Source organism: Amphiura filiformis, chromosome 7, assembly GCF_039555335.1.
Source record: "Amphiura filiformis chromosome 7, Afil_fr2py, whole genome shotgun sequence".
Lineage (NCBI taxonomy): Eukaryota > Metazoa > Echinodermata > Ophiuroidea > Amphilepidida > Amphiuridae > Amphiura > Amphiura filiformis.
The window spans coordinates 23969176-23990698 of record NC_092634.1 but is presented as its reverse complement, the minus strand read 5'-3'; the positions used below and the strand labels follow the sequence as shown (position 1 = coordinate 23990698).

At 36.1% G+C, this 21523-nt stretch overlaps 1 protein-coding gene across 1 annotated transcript in view; it reads right to left on the bottom strand.

The window, feature by feature from the left end:
• The window catches only part of LOC140156921 (trifunctional purine biosynthetic protein adenosine-3-like), a 32045-nt gene extending 16183 nt beyond the window's left edge, over positions 1-15862 (bottom strand). The window contains 8 exon segments of the mRNA XM_072179962.1: positions 1206-1460; positions 2031-2118; positions 2883-3008; positions 3848-3916; positions 6246-6530; positions 8596-8693; positions 9880-10037; positions 15749-15862. Coding sequence (XP_072036063.1) covers positions 1206-1460; positions 2031-2118; positions 2883-3008; positions 3848-3916; positions 6246-6530; positions 8596-8693; positions 9880-10024 — 1066 coding nt within the window. The 5' untranslated portion in view covers positions 10025-10037; positions 15749-15862.
• Between the last annotated feature and the right edge of the window lie 5661 nt (positions 15863-21523).

The following is a 21523-nucleotide window of genomic DNA, read 5'->3' as shown; positions in this document are numbered from 1 at the left end:
TACATGTAATATAAATCCTCCCGAATAGCGACAAGTACTGTTAAAAGCCCATGGGTTATGTTAATGCTTTTAATTTTAAACATTTTTTTGTTACTTTAAGCAGCCATTTTTCTGCCTTCCAAACCATTTCTGCCAAAATCTGTGCTAAAAATGCCCGCCGGAATTCCAGACCTATTCTTAATTCCAACAAGAATTGTTCTTTTTCACATGTCTTTCATGAAGGGGGAGGCAGAATTTATCTGGAACAGCCTATTTCATTGTCATCTACACTGTTCCAGCATTCTCCAAACAATTTGTTCAGCTACAGCTTTACACCACATTTCGACATACTGCACGAGTTTCTAGAATGCTGTTAAAATAAGAAAATTTTTAATGCTAATTTATTGCACATTCTAGGGAAGCGTGGTTACCTTTTTTTGAAATAACCGAGTGAGAGGGTTTTCAAGAAAATATTTTTCCTGTCAAAACTGAAGCATCCTCTGTATAAAAGAAAATATGAATATTAACTGCACATCATATATAACGATTCATGATACCCAATTGTGGCACATTTGATGTCGTTTATGAGGCAGAGAATTTTATTTCAATTTTAAATACGCCATTTAATTGAGCGAGAATGGCGATAGAAAAAACCTTGAAAATTCCATGTAAAAATTACATTAGACCCCGCCAAAGATTACTGTTTCGTTTTAATGGTAATGTGGATTTATTGTATGAATGATAAAAACATCGATGTGTATACAAGAAGCTACAAGAAAAATGGTAGGCCATGCCACATTGATAATCTATGCTTTTAGTATACGGCGAGTAGCGCACGTGTGAGTCAAAATCAATATACTATTGTGCGTGTATAGCCTCATTTATTGTCAGATTTCTGTATATAGAACACGCAGTTATCAACAATTGAGCGCTATTAATACATATTAATGTTTTTAAACAAATAAAATTCCAAAATATGGTACGTTTTCTGTCTTTGCTTGTCACGTGGTATGTTGAAGTAATGAAGTTGCGATTATATGTTTAAATTTTCACATTGTCACCAACAAGTCCTTGTGGACAGTGCAGCGTGAGTTCGAGTCCTGCCGGCGCCTCTGCCGAAATAAATTTTATTCTTTCTTTTTTTAATCTCATATTATGTTAGGGAAATGTGGCTGGGAGAATGTATGTATGGCGAAGAGTGGTGTGCTACAGCTTTGTCTACGAACCTGTTATTTCATATCCCTTCTTATAAGATGCTGGATATCCACCACTGGCAAGCACTATAGCCACAGCACTCTTATCCTCATGAAAACAAGGCATTGTAGAGGAAAGTTCCCCATTGACGCATGCCTTCATTGTGTGGTAGAGGTCACTCTTCAGAAGAGGTAAAATCACCTGAGTCTCTGGGTCACCGAATCGGCAGTTGAACTCAAGGACTTTGGCGCCATCTTGAGTTAGCATCAAGCCAGCATATAATACACCTACAAAACAGAGCATGGGAATTGGAATATTATTGATGAAGTAATCACAGCAGGTAAGGCGAATTAGTAAAGATGTCTTTATTATTTTTGAAAAGTATGTACATCTATCAAAGTCAGCAATATTCAGAGGTGAACTGTTTATTCTCTTGGAAAGCAACAAATATGTCCTAACAGTTCTCCAGTACATGTACTCTCGTCCCAGATCTTTAGACCAGATCCTTCTATTCTAATCTCAGCTACGCTAGTTTCCAGAGAAGTACAGCACTCTCGTGCTCTGATGACGCACATGCCATGTTAATGAGCAACATAGGCCAGGCTTTGTGTTTGTGACAAACAAAGCTTTGACGCATAATAGGTCAATCAGATTACTGGTCCATTGTTATCATTGAATCAGCCTATCAGAATCCCACTTTTGTGTTTACCCTGTGTACGCTCATCATGGGCAAGAGAGTACCATTCTTCTCGGCAAGCTATAATAGTATCCCTCCTTGCTATCTTCAAATTATTACAGTCAATATGTGTGTCAGTAATACATACACTATATCCCAAAATAATGTTGTTGTTACTCACCAACATATGGTTTGCCATCTTGTTTCATGCCATCAACTGTCTGTTGTAAAACTTCCTTATGAATTCGTGATAAAATATCCGCATCAACCTACAAAGCGACCAAAACAAAATTCTTAAATTCATACACTTGTATGAGATATATCTTTTAAATGTCAAAGATGAAATTTAGTAGAGATCAGCAGAGTGCAATCCAGGACTTGCACTTAACCTTTTTTATCAACTGGTCAGCTGTTCCAGCTTGGACCAGATGATGTGTTTAACAATTTGCCTATCAGCGTATCAATTTGCCATTACATTTTTGAGCTAAAACCATTTAATCAATCAAGTTTTTCATAAAAACCTCTAATGCCAATGGTCAAACACCAAAGGGTCAGTAATTTCACTTACTCTTTTGCTCAACAGCAAAATAGTTGAAATTTCATTTGAATGAACACAGCTGCTAAACTGTGTAATGAACGCCCGTATGTGTGTGTGACGCGAAAGTAAATCCAACCATGCCAACCCACTTGTGATTGATTATGTATCCCAAGGGTTGTGCGTTTGCATTGTATTTTGCAATACACACAGATATGATCGCAGGAGGATCGTGTACAGCTGTGTTCATTCAAATGAAAATTTCTACTATAATTTTACTCGAGCCAAATCCTTTGTGAATGTCTGTGACTAGAACAATGGCACACCCTTGCATTGTTTTCATACTTGGCATATACCATTCCTGTCGGTTCCATGTGGAGAGATATATCGCAAATGGACATTTGTATCATCATGTGAAACAAGTCACTAACAAATCTAGTGTTCAAAAGAGTTTCGTTTCCAAGCAGGCATAAGCTTTTAATTTCACGGCTGTCTTACCTGTGGACATGGGCAGTAAGCTCCCATGCCTCCTGTGTTAGGTCCCTGGTCCCCATCTTGTAGCCGTTTGTGATCCTGTGCCGGTAGCATTGGTGCTATATTGGTCCCATCACTGAATGCAAGTACCTTAAATGGAAAAATATCACATACATTGTATTAATTTGTTCTACCTCTGTTTATTGGTTATACAGAGCCATAGGATTGACCTTTTTGATAAATCCAATAAGCCTTTGCGGGCATACCTGAGATGTCGTCATTTGACGTCACGTCAATGTACATATTGTTTAGCGAAGATTATTGCTGCACATTTCAAAGCCGTGAAGTGCGCACTGCGCAGTAACAAAGTGCGTATTGGCGTTAAAACATCACAGGTCTACCCGCAAAGGTTTAATAATGGAATGTACCAAAAAGGTAAATTCAATGTTCATTTCCATGGATGATTAGCCACATTTTTCACACAAGTAGAAATATTTCTCATGTACTGTATTTCTTATTGAGGAAGCAAATTTCCTTCCATATGCCAACATTTCCCTTCAAGGAGTTTCCTGGATTCTACAATTTTTCCAGGTATGGATAAAATGTACTATTCCAGTTGAAATCCATACACACCCTATGGAAGACATGACATTAATCTCCCACAAAAGGGGTGTAAATTTTAAATGCAATTACCTGAATGGGTGATTCCATTTAAAATTTACATTCCCTGTGTAAGAGATAAAGATCATGTCTTCCATAGGGGGTGTTTAGATTTAAACTGGAATAGCTCTATAAGTTGAAACAATTTCCTCACACAGGATTAGAATTTCAGTGAAAATTTGTGAATTATTCTCCCACTTTGTTGTAAAGAGATTATTGTGAATCAAAATCGACTTTGGTGGCCATGATGTATTATGTTTGCAATGTTACCTTTCATTATACAATGTAAACTGAGATACAGTATTATTATTAGTTGCAATACTACTTACTGAGAATTCTTCCCCTTCTAATAATTCCTCAACAACCACCGTCTCACCAGCAGCTCCAAAACGCTTAACCTAAATACAACAAAAAATATTTGAAAACAAAAACAACTATAAACCAGGTAACATTCAAAGAACTTAATTAACATTGATGAGTTTGAAAACAAATTATCTTCAATGATAACTTTTCCTCCAAATAAATCTGGGTTAAACATTAACCCTTATTCCATCATGTCCCACAAAATCCCACCTGAGAATACCCCATACCCAAATCAGCCGGCAGGGTTGGGGTTAAGAATTCATAGACTGGCTGATGGTGGGGTACATTCAATCTCACTAGTCCTCAGCATTTATCTATCTACTTTTGAATTAAAATAACATTCAACAATTCTTCCTATACCTAAGCATAGGGAAAATGCACCATTTTTGAGAGCAGAATGCACACGCCACTTTTTAAAAATTTCTTATTTGCGCATTTGTTTTTCAAAAATGTTTGATTTTTTTCGACAAAAAGTTTGAATTTGCAATATCATATTTAAATTATTTTTCTTCTATATTTTCTTGCAATTTTTTGTGACGGTCTATTTCGTATACTTTTTTTAACAAGGATTGTGTTGCAGATCATTAAGGATTCTTAAATTTTAGTGAAAACTTTTAGAATTTGAGGTTGTTATAATGCGCAATTATACTGACTCAAAATGTGCAGCATTTTTTCCAAGGTTGTGGTTTAACCCTGTCTATTGTACTATTCTATTGTGCCAAATTCTTATAAATGGCCAGTTGTTATGGGATTATTTTAAGACATCCTGGATTGTACTTTTCTGATTCTGATATTAGCTCCAGGAATTTCTTAAATTTTAAAGCCAGTATTGGGTTAAATGTTAAAGCCAGTATTGAGGTAAATGTTATTTTGATAGTGTCATGGTTAAAATAATGGCAAATTAGAAATATCATTACTCAAAATTAATAAGACTAATAAGAGAACTTTTAGACATAATGTCTTTTATAACATGTAGAACTGCAACACAAAATATCTTAATGACATTAATGACATTTTATTAAAATAGGTGTATCCTTCGTGTAAGAGAATACCAAACAAATCCAACTCTAATCCTAACCCTAACCTTAACACTAATCCTACCTAACCCTAAATCTTAACCCTAACTCTAATCCTATTAATATTTTGTGCTCTCTTACACTAAGGATAAACCTTAAAATAACCTATACTTTTTTGTAGTTTAATAATACAAACAGTAACCCATCATGTTTTTAACAAGCTCCATGATTTAACCATGCATACATTATGAGTGTTTCAAGGACTAATGCCTATTGTTGCATCATGTTATAAATATTAATTCCAAGAAAAGTGGATGAGCTCTGACCTAGCCAGATCCTATCTTGCTTCAGTGCACACTGGTTTACTATATGTATAATAAACTAGCCAGCCAATAGACAAGCATGGGGCAGACAAAGATGGGATAACATGGGATTACATTATGCAAAGATGGGATGGATTTCCTTGACACCTAATAACACAAGATCACAGATATGTTGCTATTATTCAAATGTCAGTATGTCCAAAACTTGAAGATTCTTTCTATATTTTTAATTTATTTACTTTGTCAGTCTCACACCATGGTTTGCAGGTTTTTGCCACAAGTGAAAAAATGGCAAAAATTTTACACTTTTTTCATTTCAAAACAAATTACTAACTAACAAAAATAATTTCCTAAGTGTAACAAGGTCAGATTTCATAATTATAAGTAACATATTATTGCTCACTAGTGCATTAACTGAAATGCATCATATCAAATTCAAAATTTCATTTTCAGGACTTGATGAGACAAAAATTGTTCAATAATTTTTGTGTTACTTTGTACTTGTATGAACTTTCTGTGTTACTTTTAATATCTGACTGACTATATTAGGGTTTTTAACAGTTTTTGCCATTTTTGCTGGTTTAAGGGGGTACTACACCCCTGGCCAATTTTGTGCCTATTTTTGCATTTTTCTCAAAAATTATAGCACATGTAAGATATAATTATATATTATAGGGGCAAGGACTACAACTACTGTACTGAAAATTCAGCAACTCAAAGCAATTAGTTATTGATTTATTGATCAAATATTGGTTTTCCCTCATTTTTGACTGTAACTCCACAACTGTTGTCTGTGCTGAAATAAAATTTCCAGTGCAGTAGTTGTAGTCCTTGCCTATAATATACATATCTTACTTGTCCCCAGTGCGCTATAATTTTTGAGAAAAATGCAAAAATAGGCACAAAATTGGGCAGGGGTGTAGTACCCCCTTAAACCAGGCAAAAAACAGGTCTTGCCAGTTTTTGCCACTTTGCTGGCAAAAACAGGTTTTTGCCGGCACACTAATGAACAGTTTCACACATACCTGTAAAATGTCATTGACTGCTGCACAAGCTTCCTCTTTGTCCTTCGCTACGATTACACCTTTCCCAGCAGCCAGGCCACTTGCTTTCACAACCAATGCTTTATAGGGGGCGCTGTTGATGTGATCGCATGCAGACTTTGCCTCTGTAAAGGATTTCCAGCGTGCTGTTGGAATATTGTGTCTATCCATGAAGTCTTTGGAGAAAGCTTTGCTGGCTTCAATTTCCGCAGCAGCTTTTGTTGGACCAAAACAAGCAATGTTTCTGGCTGCAAGAACATCTACTACCTGTATGGATCAAAGAAGTAAAAGGGGTTTAGTGATGCTAACTTGGTCAAAATGTTAGAACAAAGGCCTTACAGGGTGTATCAAAATGATCTTTGTTGTCTAACGAAACATCTGCTTCTTCCAAATTCAACATTAGATACTCTTGAAACAACTACAATTGATAGTTTTATGACCTTATAATAACATAATATCTACAAATAAGGTGGAAGTTTTACTGCATTTTGATGTGGCATTCTTGGCCATACACACTGGATATTAATGGGTAGCAATCATTTGATACACCCTGTATAAAAGCTTACCTATAATACTTCATCGGATATTACTGTCTGTTCAATTAGCTTAGATTCTTGAATTTTTAAGATATTTGAAAAAATAAAAAATTGTGGCCAAAGTTATCAAAGAAAAGTGTTAGCACAGCCTTAGACCTAACGTGATTTATACTTTTCAAATTCCAAAGTTCAAGTAAAAACCCCATTTCTTTTCAATTTTGCCTCATTTTAGGCAGTTACTTGGGTCCACCAAAAGGGTTCGCGACCTTTTTACCAATCGAGTGGGATGGTCCATTCTCAACTTAGGGCATAGACCCTATCCAATTTAGCAAAGCAATCTGTCCACCAATCTGTCTTGCCATTTCAATTGTTATACCGTTCCGTTATTGGATAGGTTCTATAGTTGATGATGGTCCACCGGTTTTTGTTACACGAAATTATATAAGCGATTACGTTTTATGAATAACATTATTCTGAGCATTATTTATTTCCTAAACAATGACATTAAAATCATGGATTTCGTTCTTATTTCAACTGGTTTACAATGTAAATTTAGTTTTGTTTAATACCATCATTCATTCCCAAGAATATCAGCATTCACTTGACATTTTCAGATACAGTGACTTTACAAGAATTGTTTTCTGTAACTTATTGTTTTCTTATTGTTTTAAATAATATTTTCTTGTACAAAAGTTCTTTTGTTTCCAAATGTCTTTCTCATAGTTTGTATTCAACAAACAAAACAAAATAACAAATTGAAAATAAATGTGTAGTTTTATAATAGGCCTATAGGTCTACACCTTCTCAGACCCATTCGCACAAAAAAAATAAATAAATAAATAAATAAATAAATAAATAAATAAATAAATAAATAAATAAATAAATAAATAAATAAATAAATAAATACACAAATAAATAAATACACAAGGAATGTATTTACATTAGCTGGGCCTATTTTAGACAACCTTAGTTCATAAATAATAACGTAATGTTTCAACAGTAGGGTTTCAACACAATTTAGGCATACTCACGTAGGCCTACTGGCAAATAGCTATTTTGTTGGACAATACTTCCTGATGCGGATGGTCGAATAAATACTATCTCATCGCATTATGAGTTGACATTCGTCCCCATTGCTCTAAATGGATTGATTCAAAAAGTTTATGGTACCCGCGTTCTACTTTTTTATAAAAATATCGCGGAAAAGACCAAAATTGAAAAGAAATGGGGTTTTAAATTGAACTTTAGAATTTGAAAAGTATAAATCATGTTAGGTCTAAGGCTGTGCTAACACTTTTCTTTGATGACTTTGACCACAATTTTTTATTTTTTCAAATATCTTAAAAATTCAAGAATCTAAGCTAATTGAACAGACAGTAGAGCAGACACAAGAGCCCATGTACATTAATCTAAAGTGTCACCCATTTCATAAGTTCTATGCCTCAACAATTGGCAGCTTGGCCTCACTTGATTGTCTCCCCTAATACTTAAAAATCTAAGACTTCATAAATTATCCAAGTCAAGTTGACCTGTTATATCCACTCTCAGTGCAATAGTTACAGCCTGCAGTCCACTTTGAAACTGCTAAATGTCGTAACATTTTATTATATTACGGTACTCAATATGTGTCTTACCCATTCAGCAAGCGGTACCTCTGGACCAATTACTACAAGACTGATATCATTGTATTACTCAATATCTCATGTGTCTTACCCCTTCAGCCAGTGGTACCTCTGGACCAATTACCACAAGACTGACTGATATCATTGTATTACTCAATATCTCATATGTCTTACCCCTTCAGCCAGTGGTACCTCTGGACCAATTACCACAAGACTGATATCATTGTCCTTGCACCAATCAGCCAGCTTCTCATGGTCACTTACAGACACATCTGAAAGGATAATGTAAGCACACTGGTTAATGGTTATTGATGAACAACAATGAGGAATGTCTTTGTGGAATGGCTGAAAGTTTGTTTCAAGTTCAACCCTCCCTCACAGTTAGACTGCTTTGCATTCCTTTTTTAACAATTCATATCATTCCATGCATAAAACACAACACATCCACATCCCCAGTGACTGCCCTGCCCAGAGAGATTTTTCTCATTGATAGATAGGTGTTGGATCAGAACAGGATTGGTGGGATGATAAATTTAAATGGTCTAGTACAGTAGACTACCTCATAGTTTGCACTGTCATCAAAATCTAGCGCTTCAGAGTGCAGAACCATGATATTAAAGAGAAAGAAAGGATAGTTTACCAACCCAAAGTGTTAAACAATACTACAAAAATAAACACAAATCCCACCCGGCACACAACCAAACTTCAAAAAAAAAGCAAGGGAATGTGCTGGCATGGGATTTGAACCCACCATATTCCGATCTCTAGACGGACGCCTTATCCATTAGGCCATCAGCTCCCACTGATAAACGGTGGTTAAAACTGGGTACTAATGTAGGCAGTCCAGGTATACAATATACACAAACATATATTACGCAAATACACAAGTGCAGGAGATCATTACTGATGCTTTTAAGCATCAGTAATGAAACGATTAAAATTGTTTCCCCAGCATTATACAAGCCACATTACCTTCTGCCATGATATTAAACTTAAAGATCACAAACCCTTTCTAATACTAATTACACAGACTGTGTGACCAGACTTGATGGAAGAGACAGGCAGACAGACGGACAAACAAACGGGCACATGATACACACACAGTAATTGTATGCAGAGATGAGCTAAAGAAGCACAGCAATGAGTAATGTCTTTGTGGAAAGGCCAAAGGCCATTATGTGTAATTGGTTTCTTTCATAATATTTGTTTCTTGATAATGCAATTCAGCCGTTTGGCCGCGATGTTGTGCAGGTTAATAAAATCATAAATCAAATGTTGGTTTCAGAAGAAACTTTCAGGCTCAATAATTAATGTTGCAAAACCAAGAGGATTTATAAATAGGCCTACTATTTCATGACTTTAAGACAGACGGATTAGACATCATAGAAGAGACAGACAATTGGAAAGACAGACATGGGGACAAAGACAGCAAAAAGATATTTTAGCAGAGTGGCTTACCAACATTGGATATTTTGCCTGAGGTTGCAGTTCCCGCATTGCCTGGAGCCACCAGTATCCGACTAACATCTTGTGACTCTGATAACTTCCATGCAATAGCATGCTCACGTCCACCACTGCCAATTAACAGTACCTTGTCTCCCATGGCTTACTGTAACCTATTAGGATGAGAAAATGTATCGACAAAAGATTTCCATTACAACCTGCAACCACCAACTATGTCAGTTAACTCATGCTTACTTTTTGATCATCATTTCAAGGCTAGCTACACTTCTGAGCACTAACCTTGTCAAACCCAATTCACCTTTTCGGTAAATCCCATAACCCTTTGCGAGTACACCTGAGAACTTGTCATTTGACGTCACGCCGATCTGCGCCGATGCGCACATCGTTTATCGAACATCGTTACTGCGCATTGCAAGTCGGCGTGACATCAAATGACAAGTTCTCAGGTGTACTCGCAAAGGGTTATGGGATTTACCGAAAAGGTGAATTGCATAGATGTAAGTACAATTTTACCACATTTGCATTCCAAAAATCAATGTAAGTATAATCCGAGCCTGAGATAAAAATACTAATAGTTTGTGTCAATTGTCAATCAAACTCAGACACAATTTGTTTTCAACTTGTTGTGATGATTGAAATTTCTGAACGCAATTAAACAGCGTGCCTCAATGGACAATGCTAATTTTGCACCTCTCAAAAACTGTCCAAAAAGTTAGTAATTTAGGAGACTTTCTTTCGTAAGGTACCGTGAGATTGAGGTGAATAGGGACCTTGAGGGGTGAATAGGGACAAAAATGAGAAAAGTTTTTGAAATCTCATTTTTTCGCATTTGGTTAACAATTTTTTTAATTTCCACATATTGAAAGAGCAATCAAACAGTGTTTAGAAAATGGTTCAGCAGATGTTAAAGAATAAATTTGGTATACAGGGTGTCCAAAATAAAATTATCTAAAAAAAGTTCTAAAAAATGGTGTGGTCAAAACTTTCCTGCTCCCACGGCCACTACTTTAGAAAATGAGCTGGAAATTCACCAGGACCTAGCCTGTTATGTCTTACAACTTTCTCTAAAAGATTATTTATGAATTCTGACAGGAATTTTTATAACAATTTTTTAAATATTTTTCAGGTAAAAGTCACCTGATACGGGGTGAATAGGGACACCCTTGCCACAAACACCCTTACTCCACCACACCCTACACAACCACCCTACCCTGCTCCACCCTAACCCCACTACCCTCATGAACCTACCCCACCACCTTAACCTTACCACCACCACCCTTTTACACTATACCACACCCTGACCCCACTAGCCTCATTAAACCTACCATCCCCACCGCCATATCCCACTACCACACCACCCTACCCAGGCTATAATGCCACTGCCAGAACTCTCTACCCCACACCCTACCCCAGCACTCCACCATCCTACCCCACCACCCTATCCCCTACCCTACCCTACCACCCTATCCACTGCTCCACCACCACAATCCTATCCACTACCTCTACCACCATGATACCTTTTCTTATACCCCACCACCCTGATCCCACTACCCCAACACCTTACCTTACCCACCTACTTCCCTACCACCCAGAACCCTACCACAGCCATCCTTACCCCACCACACCCTACTCCTCCTCTTATTGTACTGACGAGCCTGATCAACGTTGTCAAGAAATCAGATTTTAATCAGATGATGGTATGAATTACCTTGACATGTTTCTACTGTTTTTTAAAACTCACTTGGTGTCCCTTTTCCCTCCATGTGGGGGTAAAAATGCAAGTACACTCCTTCAAAGTTGTACTTTCCTTATCAAAACCAGTGCTGTCCCTATTGACCCCAAAGTCGGGGTCAATAGGGACACCAAAATTTTATTTAAAAATATATACCCCCACATATATTCAATTTTTTATAATGGTGGATTAAAGGCATAATGGGTGGACATAATATGCCCTCAAAAGTTTGGCTCATGGGGCTACAGGAAAAAAACTACAATCAAGAGAGTGCCAAAACTGTCCCTATTCACCCTAATCTACGGTACAAAGTTTTTGTTTTCTAAAAGGCATGTTTCGTTTTATGAACTGCAATACGGCCATGCGTTTTGAACTGAACACACAAAAAGGGTGGTGGTGTCACACTTTTCACCATGATTGTTTTGTTTTTTGAGCATATCTTTGAAAGTAAAGAAGCTATGGCAATAAATTAACTAATATATTAAGGGATCTGAAATGAGCGTTTTGAGCATTTCAACAGTATTTTTTGTGGGACATGAGAGCACAGCAGACATATCGAATTGCATTCTGAATACGAAGAATTTTATGACAAATTATTAAAATTTGATATTTTTCACATTTTTGATATATTTATAACAGTCCTCGAAGTAAATTTTATAAATCTAATGAATAGATTCTTAAAGTGTATGTAGCTGGGAGGAAAAGCCGACGATCAATTGAAAATTTTGACCTTCCATATTGAAGATATGGATTTTTTTTCCCAAAAAGACCTATTTTTTTTGTGTGTTTTGGGGAAAAAATCCAGATCTTCAAATCGAAAGGTCAAAATTTTCAATTGATCGTCGGCTTTTCATCCCACCTACATACACTTTAAGTATAAATCATCAGATTTATAAAGTTTACTTTGAGTACTGTTAAATATCAAAAATATCAATTTTTAATCATTTGCCATAAAATGTGTATTACATTGAGAATTTAACAAAATCAAAATTATTTGATATCAGAAGGACATTCTTCGTATTCAGAATGCAATTCGATATATCTGATGTGCTCTAATGTCCCACAATAAATACTGTCCAACGTTCATACCCCACCCTAGCCTTAGAACTCTGGCCATAGTATCCGTTTTTACTTCCACTAGGGCCAGAGGCACTTACATTGAAAAATTTGTTGGAGATGCTTGAACGATCCAGTACAAAAAGTCAATGCTTGATCGAACCAATACAAATGTGTGTCAGGTCACTAATTAACATGATAAAACCCACTTGAGAACACACAATCGCCAGTCATTTCTAAAGACGCATTTATACTCAATCGCTTTTGCAGAAATCTGAATCGCACGCATGATCAGTGTACTAAATCGCGTCGTATTTGCCTGCTGAGCATGCGCATAAATCACTGTTTTTCAAAAGCGACACGTAGGTCTATATTGACACCCTCTGTCGGTCAAGGATTCAGTCTGATGATGAGCAACCCATGGGTATAAACACAGCTTTACACAATGACTAATTTACATAGGCACAAAAGACCGTGTTCATGTACCGTTACTCAGCCAAACATGGCAGAGTAGGTCCCGGATGACGGTACATGTTCCTATCTCCTCAACGTTATACCTTTCCAACAAGGAAAGAGATACGAAAAGCGAACGTCTAACCCCACCCCTTAATGATGAACTATGGAAAGTTACATGAAGGTATCTTAAACAGAAGCAGAATGGCGGTGGTGGAGGCAGCGGCTCACTATGTTATGTACAAACTCAATGGGAAATTTCATTTTTTGGTGCCTTGCAGTGCAAAAATGTTGAAATTTTCTTTAAAAACTAGTATACCAATAAATTTGGTATCAAAAGAAAGCTGACAATGTTATCTTTTTTTATTCTGTAAAAGAGTTGAAACAATAAACTGCCTTGAGCTAAGGCCTGGCAAAGTCGATTTTGAGTTTCCCGTCGCCCGCCCGCACTTCATTTTCGGGCTCGCACTTGAATTCATTATTGTGATTTTCGAAAAATAAAAATAAAAACTTATCATTTTTGCAAAAAAACGATGAAATCCGTGCATTTTTAGTGGAAAAATCAAATTCAAAACATCGATTTCGCTACCGGCAGTAAACTCATTGCGGCCGGTTGATTGGCGTCTGATAGTGATAGCCTAGATCCTGTAGGCCCGGTTCGCAACGCTTTGTAAATATGTTGATGTCGCAGTCCTTTTCCACGTGCGTATCATATACTGGACTGACAGATTAATGCTGTCATTGGCAGATCAATGATTCTACAGTGCTGTTCGCGACATCGCACAATGAATAGTGATGTTTGTGCGAATTTAAAAAAAATATACTGATTCTGTTATTTTTGGATTTCTTTTCATAAATATCAATCATATATTTTAAAATAGTACTTGGTATCGTTTTACATTAATTTGACTGTACAAAAATGGCAAAATTTATATATTTCAACTCTGCTCTATTGTGACACTGTTGCACTAAATATGCGGTCGAACAAAAATATTTTTCAATGTCTGATTTTTTATTCTACAGTGCTGTTTGTGACTTTGCACAATATCGTTGTTTGTGGTAATTAAAGAAATATATTAATACTGTTAATTTTATATTTGTTGTCCCGATTGATCAATTATTTATTTTTAAATAGTATTCGACATAGTTTTAAATTAAATTTAATACAAAAAGAGCAAAAAATTATATATTTCAACTCCGTTGTGTTTATGACATTGCTGCAAGAACTATGCGGTACATTCAACATCGACAAAACATGCATGGGGTTTTCCCTTTAATTTTGTTGGCGCAAGATTCGATAGTGGAGTTGTAAAGCTTACCAATTCATGAATTGTCATGTACATATCAATTAAGAATAACCATGGAAGAGGTAATGTACGGTTGAATACCATTACAGAGATCATAGCATTCAAAAACATACTATTTTGTTCATTTAACCACTTGTAAATGTGTTCTGATATATGAAATAAAATTCTGTTGATCGGAATATTTGTCTGCTGCCTGTTTTAATTCACTCAGTTGGGAGTAACCTGCAAGAAAACAAGTATATGAACCATGCACCCACATGATGTTACTACAAATTCACACTTTGACATACATGTATTAAGTGAGAATCTGGTTTCAATACAGTGTATCTATAGAAGAGTAAAATGTATGCACTGTTTAATATTGAAATTAACTGGATAATTTGTACTTAAATCACACAAAATTATAAATAAATAAGAAAAATAATAGTAAAAAGAAAGGAATTGGTATCAATTTTGACCTTGCAGCCTCTTTGCAAGTTTATATATTTGGTTAAACATCCTTTGAGTGAGTGAGCGGTAAATAACAACGTGTTTTACACTCGCATTTTGTCATATAATGAAAGTCACGAAAATAATGAATAATGAATAATGAAAAAGTCAACTCACTTGTTTTCAAAAATTATGTGACGGGAAACTCAAAATCGATTGTTCAGAGCCTAATGATAGGGACATGTGCTTTGAAATTGACATCTAAAATGAGTGAGTGCAGGCATCACATTTTTCACTGTGGTCACTAGTTTTTTTAATGTATCATTGGAATAAAAATATATTTGATGCCGGTAGTAAATTTAGTATCAAATGACAGCTAAAACACCAATTATTATTATGTAAAGGTTTCAATAAGATATCTTTAACATCTATAGAATGGGACTCAATCCAAGGAAATCTGATCAGGTTATCTGCAAGTGCAAAAAAACAACAATAAAATAATTTATAAAATTTATTATAAAATACTAGTAATTTGTGGACACGCCCCTTCAATCATGTCCTAATTATACGTATATATATGTATGTCACAGTATGTGGTATATGACATGCATCATTACATCCTAATTGAACTCAAGTGGACTGCAATGAAAGATTATAAAAAAATACAAATACCAAGTTCAAGTTCTTATTGTACTTAGCCTAATGAATTCGGCAACCTTCACCACTAATTCCCATGTGCTGTGCATGTCACGAAACACGGCCTGAAATTCATTATTTACCAAATTCCTTCACGTGCTAATCCGCATATGACACGATTTGACTAGTGTAGCAAAGCGTGTAAGTAACATAATCACATACAATTATTCAAAACATTCTTAAAACATACCTTTAAAAATCGACGACTTCTAGCTACACGAATGTAAACAACAACCGCGCGAAAGTGATTGAATTAACCGGAAGTGACACCAATCAAATTGCTCCGCCTATTTGTTGGACAAAAACACATTTTCATGATTTCTTACCATAAAACTATGATTGCGGTCTTCGCCGTGTACTCGGTTTCATTCAAAAAGGTGAATGACATATAAATGCATCAAATAAACCAAATTAAATTAATAGCAAGATCATCAAGGAAAATAGGTCCGCGAACACGGACAGAAAAATGTATTATTGGTCACTGCAAACAGGTTTTAAAAAGAGAGGGCGCTAGACAATAAAAAAAAACAGGGGCCTGAAAAAGAAAAGTTTTTTGTTTGGCCTATAAAATAAACACCTATGTCTCAAATCTGTTTTTCTCAGCTGAAACAACAAATTCCCCTTTTTCATATTTTTTGTTAGTTTATTTGTCTTAAAATTCTGAGGCCTAATTTTAATATTTTTACTCTATAGGCCTAGGTCTACTCGGATAAATTTCAAGTTGACTTTAAAATGTGTAAATAAATCAACCACAATTTTAGCTGTGTACTTTTGAACACTCACAAATGACAAAAGTATTAAAAAATCTCAAAAAAAAGAAGAAAAAAGAAAGAAATTAAAAAAAAAAGCATTCTGCATTCGTTTGTGAAACTGCCGGTTTAGGCCCCTATATCTACATATAGGCCTATCGCTGGAAACTGCCATTGCCTGGGGTTTGAGACACTGTGAGGCCTAAGCTTTTTTTTTTTTTTTTTAAGACTTAGGCCCTTTAACACAATGTCTAATTTTAATAATAATGCAGCGCATGTTAATTAGGGATTACCACTTCCAGGAATTGTTCTATGTTATAAAGATAGTTAGATAGGGCCTAAAGCTATATTAAAAGTGATTTAAATCATTGTTCTGGTGCACTTTTTGATCTCTGTTGTTTTTGCAGGCTCACTTCTGTGGGCCTTGAATCTGGTCTGTATTTTACTTGTTTCCTCTGTCCTCACGTCAAGTTGCTGTACCTTGCTCTTTTTCTTTCTGATATGAGGTGTAAGCCCTAAGTATGCCTACTGCTGATATGAGGTGTTTGATATAACTATTGCTGATATGAGGTGTTGATAAACTACCTTGTGTTGCTATCTACTGCTGATATGGGGTGCTGATAAAATACCTTGTGTTGCTATCTACTGCTGATATGAGGTGTTGATAAACTACCTTTTGTTGCTATCTACTGCTGATATGGGGTGCTGATAAAATACCTTGTGTTGCTATCTACTGCTGATATGAGGTGTTGATAAACTACCTTGTGTTGTTATCTACTGCTGATATGAGGTGTTGATAAACTACCTTGTGTTGCTATCTACTGGTGAAATGGGGCGTTGATAAAATACCTTGTGTTGCTATCTACTGCTGATATGCGGTGTTGATACACTACATTGTGTTGCTATCTACTGCTGATTATGAAGTATTTATAATTATTGTTCTTGTGTTGTTATCTACCACTGAAATGAAGCATCTACTGCTGATATGAGGTATTGATAAACTACCTTGTTAAACTATTTACTGCTGATTTGAGGTGTTGATAATAGCTATCTACCACTGATACGAGGCGTTGATAAACTATCTTGTGTTGTTATCTACTGCTGATATGAGGTGTTGATAAACTACCTTGTGTTGCTATCTACTGGTGAAATGGGGCGTTGATAAAATACCTTGTGTTGCTATCTACTGCTGATATGCGGTGTTGATACACTACATTGTGTTGCTATCTACTGCTGATTATGAAGTATTTATAATTATTGTTCTTGTGTTGTTATCTACCACTGAAATGAAGCATCTACTGCTGATATGAGGTATTGATAAACTACCTTGTTAAACTATTTACTGCTGATTTGAGGTGTTGATAATAGCTATCTACCACTGATACGAGGCGTTGATAAACTACCTTGTGTTGTTATCTACTGCTGATATGAGGTGTTGTTAAACTACCTTTTGTTGCTATCTACTGCTGATATGAGGTGTTGATAAACTACCTAGTATTGCTATCTACTGCTGATATGAGGTGTTGATAAACTACCTAGTATTGCTATCTACTGCTGATATGAGGTGTTGATAAACTACATTGTATTGCTATCTACTGCTGATATGAGGTGTTGATAAACTACCTTGTGTTGTTATCTACTGCTGATATGAGGTGTTGTTAAACTACCTTTTGTTGCTATCTACTGCTGATATGAGGTGCTGATAAACTACCTAGTATTTCTATCTACTGCTGATACGAGGTGTTGATAAACTACATAGTATTGCTATCTAGGCCTACTGCTGATATGAGGTGTTGATAAACTACCTAGTATTGCTATCTACTGCTGATATAGGGTGTTGATAAACTACGTGTGTTGTAATATACTTCTGAATAGGGTGTTGATAAACTACGTGTGTTGCTATCTACTGCTGATGTGGGTGTTGATAAACTACCTTGTGTAGCTATATCTACCACTGATATGAGGTGTTGATAAACTACATTGTGTTGCTATCTACTGCTGATATGAGGTGTTGAGGCTGCAGGGCCTAACTATGTAGGCCTACTGCTGATATGAGGTGTTGATAAACTACCTAGTCTAGTGTTGCTATCTACTGCTGAAATGGGGGTGTTGATAAACTACCTTCTGTAACTTTACTGCTGATACGAGGTGTTGATAAACTACATAGTGTTGCTATCTACTGCTGTAATGGGGTGTTAATAAACAACCGTGTGATACTATCTACTGCTGATATGAGGTGTTGATACACTACATTGTGTTGTTATCTACTGCTGATTATGAAGCATTTATAATTGTTCTTGTGTTGTTATCTACCACTGAAATTAAATGAGGTATCTACTGCTGATATGAGGTATTGACAAACTACCTTGTTTAACTATTTACTGCTGATTTGAGGTGTTGATAATAGCTATCTACCACTGATACGAGGCGTTGATAAACTATCTTGTGTTGATATCTACTACTGATACGAGGCGTTGATAAACTACCTTGTGTAGCTATCTACCACGGATATGAGGTGTTGATAAACTACAGTGTGTAGCTATCTACTGCTGATAATGAAGTATTTATCATCTTGTGTTGCTATCTACTGCTGATACGAGGTGTTGATAAACTACATAGTGTTGCTATTTACTGCTGTAATGGGGTGTTAATAAACAACCGTGTGATACTATCTACTGCTGATATGAGGTGTTGATACACTACATTGTGTTGTTATCTACTGCTGATTATAAAGCATTTATAATTGTTCTTGTGTTGTTATCTACCACTGAAATTAAATGAGGTATCTACTGCTGATATGAGGTATTGATAAACTACCTTGTTTAACTATTTACTGCTGATTTGAGGTGTTGATAATAGCTATCTACCACTGATACGAGGCGTTGATAAACTATCTTGTGTTGATATCTACCACGGACATGAGGTGTTGATAAACTACAGTGTATAGCTATCTACTGCTGATAATGAAGTATTTATCATCTTGTGTTGCTATCTATTGCTGATATGAGGTTGATAAACTGCCTTGTGTTGTTATCTACTGCTGATATGAGGTGTTGATAAACTACAGTGTGTAGCTATCTAGGCCTACTGACTGCTGAAATGACGTGTTTATATAATAATCCTTGTGTTGTTATCTACTGCTGATATAAGGTGTTCATAAACTAGCTTATGTAGCTATCTACTGCTTAGACGGGGGTGTTGATAAACTATTTAAACTATTTGTGGTACTTACTATCTACTGCTAATATGGGGTGTTGTATTGATAAACTACCTTGTGTTGCTAACTACCACTGATATGAGGTGTTGATGAATTACCTTGCGTTGCTATATATCTACTATTTATAAGGAGGTGTTGATAAACTACACCAGGTATCTATTTACTGCTTAGGTGGGGTGTTGATAAACTACGTGTGATGCTATCTACTGCTGATATAGAGTGTGATAACTACCTAGTGTTGCTATCTACTGCTGATACGCGTATACGATGTGTTAATAAACTACCTATCTACTGCTGAATGCTGATATAGGGTGTTGATAAACCACCTTGTGTTGCTATCTACTACTGATATGGGGTGTTGATAAACTACCCTGTGTAGCTATTTACCACTGATATGAGGTTTTGATAAACTACCTAGTGACAGTGTTGCTACATGTATCTACCACTGATATGAGGTGTTGTTTAACTACCTTCTGTAACTATTTACTGCTGATATGAGGTCTTGATAAACTACCTTGTGTTGCTATCTACTGCTGATAGGGGGTGTTGATAAACTACCTTTTGTTGCTATCTACTGCTGATATGAGGTGTTGATAAACTACAGTGTGTAGCTATCTACTGCTGATATGAGGTGTTGATAAACTACCTTGTGTTGCTATCTATTGCTGATATGAGGTGTTGATAAACTACGTTTGTTGCTATCTACTGCTGATATGAGGTTGATAAACTACCTTGTGTTGCTATCTATTGCTGATATGAGGTGTTGATAAACTACCTTTTGTTGCTATCTACTGCTGATATGAGGTGTTGATAAACTACAGTGTGTAGCTATCTACTGCTGATATGAGGTGTTGATAAACTACCTTGTGTTGCTATCTATTGCTGATATGAGGTGTTGATAAACTACGTTTGTTGCTATCTACTGCTGATATGAGGTTGATAAACTACCTTGTGTTGCTATCTATTGCTGATATGAGGTGTTGATAAACTACCTTTTGTTGCTATCTACTGCTGATATGAGGTGTTGATAAACTACAGTGTGTAGCTATCTACTGCTGATATGAGGTGTTGATAAACTACCTTGTGTTGCTATCTATTGCTGATATGAGGTGTTGATAAACTACGTTTGTTGCTATCTACTGCTGATATGAGGTTGATAAACTACCGTGTGTTGCTATCTATTGCTGATATGAGGTGTTGATAAACTACCTTTTGTTGCTATCTACTGCTGATATGAGGTGTTGATAAACTACAGTGTGTAGCTATCTACTGCTGATATGAGGTGTTGATAAACTACCTTGTGTTGCTATCTACTGCTGATATGAGGTTGATAAACTACCTTGTGTTGCCATATATTGCTGATATGAGGTGTTGATAAACTACCTTTTGTTGCTATCTACTGCTGATATGAGGTGTTGATAAACTACAGTGTGTAGCTATCTACTGCTGATATGAGGTGTTGATAAACTACCTTTTGTTGCTATCAACTGCTGATATGGGGTGTTGATAAATTACCTTGTGATGCTATTTACTGCTGATATGGGGTGTTGATAAACTACCTCGTGTAGCTATCTACTGCTGATATGGGGTGTTGATAAACTACCTTGTGATGCTATTTACTGCTGATATGAGGTGTTGATAAACTACCTCGTGTAGCTATCTACTGCTGATATGGGGTGTGATAAACTACCTTGTGTTGCTATCTACTGCTAAATTTAAAATTATTCTTGTGTTGTTATCTGCCACTGATATGAGGTTGATAAGCTACCTTTAGCCATGTTAGCTGCAGCATTCCGGAGAAATGTCTCTTGTATTTTGAGCATTGAGGGTGGAGGTGGAGCTAGCGGAGATGGAGGAAGTGACCTGTACAAACCCTATGGAAGGCACAAAATTGCTCCCACTTCCAAAGTATAAGCGCTCTCTCCATGCAACTTGGACCCATGTTTACACGAGTAAAGAGGTATTAGACAAACGATAATCTTAGGTCAAAGTTGAGGTC